The 6000-nt window shown below is 41.0% G+C and overlaps 1 protein-coding gene across 1 annotated transcript in view; it reads right to left on the reverse strand.

Annotated features, from left to right (window-relative positions):
* Positions 1-5591, reverse strand: part of pdhx (pyruvate dehydrogenase complex component X) — a 51282-nt gene extending 45691 nt beyond the window's left edge. The window contains exons 1-2 of the mRNA XM_083763409.1: positions 5447-5591; positions 2915-2998 (exon numbers count right to left, since the gene is read on the reverse strand). Of these exons, the coding sequence (XP_083619535.1) occupies positions 2915-2998; positions 5447-5579 (217 nt within the window). The 5' untranslated portion in view covers positions 5580-5591. The remainder of the gene's footprint in view (positions 1-2914; positions 2999-5446) is intronic.
* Between the last annotated feature and the right edge of the window lie 409 nt (positions 5592-6000).

Consider the following 6000-nt stretch of genomic DNA (forward strand, 5'->3'; position numbering starts at 1 on the left):
AATATACCGAAAATATCTGTCAAGATCATCAAATAAACACAGAGGACTGGAAGGAGATTGGTACTAGCACTGTATGATTGAGACCGCTTTATTACAAATATGACCATATGTGTTATGGAAAGAGGAGCTATGGTAGATGAGATATGGGTCAAGGGTCAGCACAGAGAGCTGGCGATGGGAAGGGTCACCTCGGAGCATGTCAAGGACAGTGATAGACAAAAGCAACCACCATGTGCAACCTCATCTTCAGCTTCAAAACAAAAGAGGCAGGAGCTCATGCACTGTGTGTGAGACAAACAGAGTGGGTTTGGGAGAGGGCCATGATAAACTGTGTGGACATGGATGGGTGAGGGGGAGGATGAATGCAACCCAAAGGAGTATCGACATCAGAAGCCCCAGAGAGCCTGGAGCAGCGAAGTCGAGATTGGATTTGTGTATGAGGTTTTAACACCACATGACCCTAGGGGTTAGGTGTGATGTGCAATATTAAAGTTTAAACAGGCGACCCCAAGCCCTTTCACCTCCAGTCCACAGGAATGTCAATGGGCTGATATTATAAAATGAACATTTGGAGGCCTGGTTAGTGGATAAAATAAATGGCTGAAGACATACTACCTGTCCTGCTCTACGCAAACACAATGAAATAAATCAAGAAGCTCAAATCCTGACTCTAGAATGAATCCGTACTGTAACTGTACATACCGTAATTTCCGGACTATAAGGCGCACCTGAATATAAGCCGCACCAGCCAAATTTAGGGAAAATCCCAAATATGTATGTATACAAGCCGCACCGGACTATAAGCCGCAGGTGGCCCCTAGTGGCCGTTTCGTTAGCTCAGAGCCTTAGATGGCTCTGCGTTAGCTGTAAAAATCCATAGATAAGCCGCACCGTTGTATAAGCCGCAGGGTTCAAATCATGGGTAAAAAGGTGCGGCTTATAGTCCAGAAATTACGGTACTGTACTTACGACATTATTAAACAGAGGGAAATCTAAACCAGCACACAGTACACTTCTTTACATTCCTGAGAGATGTATGGCTTTGTTGTCTGGACTGTGACAGTGGGTTTTAAGTCTGTTGGCCTAACAGAAAATTAGCCTAATGCGGAACAATGTTCAGCCAGTCTAGTAGATGTATCCTATATTTTTAATAACCAACATTTTCTTGTGTATGCAGTTCAAATTAACTCGTGCAGGCCTAGTACACAATCTCCAGCTCTGCTGTGCTCAGCAGCAGTCAATCAAGCAGAGAGAACACGGGTGCTACATGGTCGAGTACATATTGTATCTCTGACCCTTGGTTCCAGTTAGCCTGGATAATCAATTAAAATGAGAACCCACCCGGTATATCGGTTTGGCTGCTATACTGGCCAATATTTGACTTTTTTTTACAATAATATCGCATCGACAGTTATGCTGATATTTAAGTATAATAAACATTGATTATTTCGGTGCCTGAGCTGCTGAATTTCAGTTTAAAAGTTTATGAAAATAAAAAAGGAAGAAAAACCTGATCACCACCAACTAATTTACGTCATTGCTAGGCCGGCCACATGATGTACAGTATGCAGACTTTTGTGATGAATTCAGAGGACATCTGATAGCAACACAATCCATAGCAGAAAAGAAAATGACAGGCACCAGAATGTGATGTGATAACTACGCGACTGAACACTTTCACACATGCACGAACATGCGCCCTTTAGTCACCAAAACACATGGCAACACGGGAGATATGAGCAGCCAATAGAAGAGCAGTATAATGTATGCTGCCTCCTGATGAATGGGAGAGTGGCGGTGGTGGATGGCTGAACAGCGGTGCTAACCGGTGATTAATTGTAACTGCCATATGTACCTGGGCCAATTAGCTGCCAGCAATCCTCCGCTGCTCTGACCTGGGCAGGCTGAGCTCTACTTTAGAGAAGAATTTGATTTAATTGAGTCAATAATTAGCACTTCAGCCTGTCCATCACTACATGGGGAAGAAATGAACATTTCTTCAAATGAATGATTTTACTGTGGAGAGACTGGTGGTGGCGATGGGTGGAGGAGACAGTGACAGTCACATAGATGACATGCCAACCCGATAAAACACTATGAGGGTTTTATTGGGTGATAGTGTGAATTATATTTCACATTTCATCAGAAATTAGGTTGGGTCATCAAATTAAGGAGATAAACGCTCGGTCGAGGCATCAAAGGAAATTAAAGGTGTAGGGAAACGGAAATGGAGGACATTTTATTTTGAAGTTTTAGCTTCAAACACTGGCTCTGAAGTTTCTGAATCAATCAGAGCGTTGCATCCCTCCAGGCTATGGGATCTCAAAGTCTGTGATTTCCTGCACGTGAATTTCGTTTGTAAACAAAGTGACAGGGAGACATGAGTACATGTCAGCGAATTATTTCTAACCTATACACAACCTATATACATATTTTAGCGTGATGATTACGTTTAAAACAAGTAATACACTGTCTGGATGTCATCTTGAATGAGATTAAAAATGGAATAGTTATTTAATTAAAACCAGCTGTGTGGAGGACAAGAAGCATGGGGATCAAACTGGTGAGCTTCATTTTTATTGGCTTTTATTGATGTGTATCTCTACACGTCATCACGCAGCACGTTTTCAGGAAGTAATTAAAACATATTTTTGTGGACTTTTGATATAAAAACACACAAAAATGAGAATTTGGCCATTTTTTTGGCATCCATTGTTAGGTATGCCCATTATGATGACCACGGATATGGTCTAAAAGTGTGAAAAACGTATTTTTCATTTCACTACGCCTTTAAAGTAATGCATTTGCCATTTTTAAATAATACAATACATACAATGACAGAATTGTGTGATTATTTGGAATAAAGGCAGCAAGTGTTGACAAATGGAAGTCATGGACTGTTTTCTACTCTTACCTTCCTTTATCAGCCATTTGACAATATTGCCCTCCTCCATGGTAGGGGAAAGGGCTGGCATCTGCACTTTGACTGGGGCGACCCCTAGAGGAAATAAATAGCATGTAATTTCCAAACATGAACAAACGATCTCCATTTCTAACACACAGACAACACATTTCAAGATGTCAAGGTTTTTATCTGTCACACACACGTCCATGGGACAAAATGGGTCTATTTGGTTCATTTAACTGAAGATTTGTACTGAGTACAGAACAGCTTTGCAACAACATTGCAGCCAATGACATTCTCAAATTAGAGTGCCTGTTCAACAGTGGACAAAGACAATACAATAAGAACATAGAATACAATTACTAAAAATATAATAAATGGCACCTGCAAAACAGTAGATTTGTGAGGCTATAAACCCAATTTATATGGAAAGTATACTAAATAATAAATAGCTCAAGTCACATAAGTGGCCACAGCAAGCAGTGGACACTGCAGTGTAGTGAAATTTAGACTAGACTTAGACTAAGAGTATCACAAGAATCACCTCCTAGAAATGTTTCAAAGTATCTGGCTGCAATGAGGCAGGCGGGGACAGTGAATCAAAAAGCAGCAGGGCACAGGAAGGGACAGGGGCAGTATGAAGAAGAGTGATGCTGGCACTGCAACAACATGCTGCGATGCTGGCTGACATTAATGCACCAGTGGCTGGGAAACACAACTCCAACTGCCCAATGAGCCACCATCACAGCCCCCAACCATGAACAGCTGCAGTCACAGAGAGGGGCACAGTTCAGCCGGCTGAGGGTCCCCCAACAATGGACAGACCAATATCTCCAGGCTGATACCCAACCCAACAGGAGAGTGCAAACCTGTAGTAGACTAAAGGCCTATTCATAGTCTGGATTTTCGGTGGTGAGGTGACCACCGCTCTGGTGGTGAGCTGACCACCGGAGCTGAAATAACGTTGAGCGGTAAAGTAAAAACAGAGAGAAGGGCTGGAGCGGTGGCGATGGTTTTCACCGAAAATCCAGACTATGTATGAGCCTTAAAGGCTCATACATAGTCTAGATTTTCGGTGGTTAGGTGACCACCGAACTACAACATGACGTCACGAGCCGCGGGGAAGAGCAAACCACCGCCACCACTCCAGCCCTTCTCTCTGTTTTTACTCACCACCGCTCAACGTTATTTTGTGGTGGTCAGCGGTGGTCAGCTCACCACCGAAAATCCAGACTATGAATAGGCCTTAACTGCTCCTCATTATGACCATTGACCTCACAGCGGCAATGTAGCAGCTTCCATAAGGCTAGCAGTGCTATGAAACAAGAGTTTCATAGCAATTATTAATAGGCAGACAGTAGGGATTTATTTTTATTACTGGGGTATAAATACAAATGTGATCAGAGATAAGGGTTGAATTTCCTGATGTGTGATCGAAATGTGCACCAAATGTTAAATCAAACAATAAAGAGCAGAGCTTCCTCTGAAGCTTCTGATAAGGTCCAAATAATGGTGTATTGATTGACGTTGTAATTTATGCCACTTGTATTATGTAATACTGCCATCTGGTGGATATGTTGTCAAATTGCAAATGCACTAGTGCAATAATGTCCTTTTACTGACAACATAATGATAAGGATTTGCTTATTCTTTTGGGCTTTTAATAGTATTAAAATAGTAACAGTCACAGTACAACTGAATGGTGTGTTCCAGTTTAATTGTAGGTAGTTGAAAACAGCAGTATATGCTTACACTTGTACTTACTTGAAGCCAAGGTAATGTAAATGTATTGGTAATGACTGTAAATCACTGTATTTCAATGACTCAGACTCAGACAATGCTTCAGACAAAGTGTTATACGATGCTTAAATAATACATAACATAATACATAACACTTATACGTATCTAAAAATATACGAATGAATAACTTAAATGATCGAGCAAGATCTTTGTAGGTCAAATTAATGCTGATAATAATTTAGTAAGAGGCACCAATTAAAAGGTTTAGCATTACTAATACTGACTATATCTGCAAAGTGCAAAATTGTACAACATACTACACAACTTCACAAGTATCGGGTTATATTTGTACATTCTCAGAGTTATTGTGGATGTATTGACTTTGTACAGTATGTATGGCATATCGATACAGCACACCCCGTAGCTGCCATTTTATAGCTTTAAGCTTGCCTTTCAATACCGAATGTGCATTTCATCACCTTGGTTTACACCACCAGACACATCACAGCTTGTAATGTAATTACGGTATGCAATGTTAGATATCCAAATGAATACTTAATAGTGCAACCTGACATTAACAGTGGTGTTTTTGTCGGTCATTACAGATCATTATAGTTACGTTAAAGCGACTACAGCAAATAGACATTTTAAACAAACGAAATAATTAACAAAAAACGATTTGTATTTCTTGTTTTGAAAGGTATGGTGTCAATATATGACAGCTTAGCAGCCGCTGTCAGAGGCGCAGTGTCTGCGTCTGACAACAACCTATAAACCCAGTTTTATAATGACAACACTCACCAGAGAGTCTTCGCGAGTCGAAGTGTCGGACATGATCCTGTAGAGAATTGATCGTCCATGAACATTTCTTTAAGTTTGACCATCTGAGGCCAAATAACATTCCTTGACGTCCCAGACGCAAGGAGGCCGCCATGTTTTCGTCCTCAGTCGGTGAGTAGTGCCCACGGTTATGCCTGATAGTAACTCATGGCCTGATGAAAAAAGGAATGGCGTCAAAAGCTTTACAGTCTATGGTCAAAAGACATAATATTTCAATGCCAACTGTGACCAAAGGCAAACCTTTAAGATATATATGAATGAAAGATGAATTTCTTTAAGGATTTTATACGATATTAATTTGTATTTGAATATAAGGACGTCATTCTTTGGGGTCCTCAAAGCAGAGCCTAAAATAGAGTTACGACAACACCGTTCACTTCATGGGGCCAGTCCATCGCCCCCCCTAGTGGCGAAAATAAAACTTCTGGGAACTAATGTCCTGGACCGGAAGTTGGCACTTGGCAGAATGCACTGGACTCAGGCAACAGCTGATCTTAAATGATAAATCCGTTTTT

Source organism: Protomyctophum parallelum, assembly GCF_964188405.1.
Source record: "Protomyctophum parallelum genome assembly, chromosome: 4".
NCBI lineage: Eukaryota > Metazoa > Chordata > Actinopteri > Myctophiformes > Myctophidae > Protomyctophum > Protomyctophum parallelum.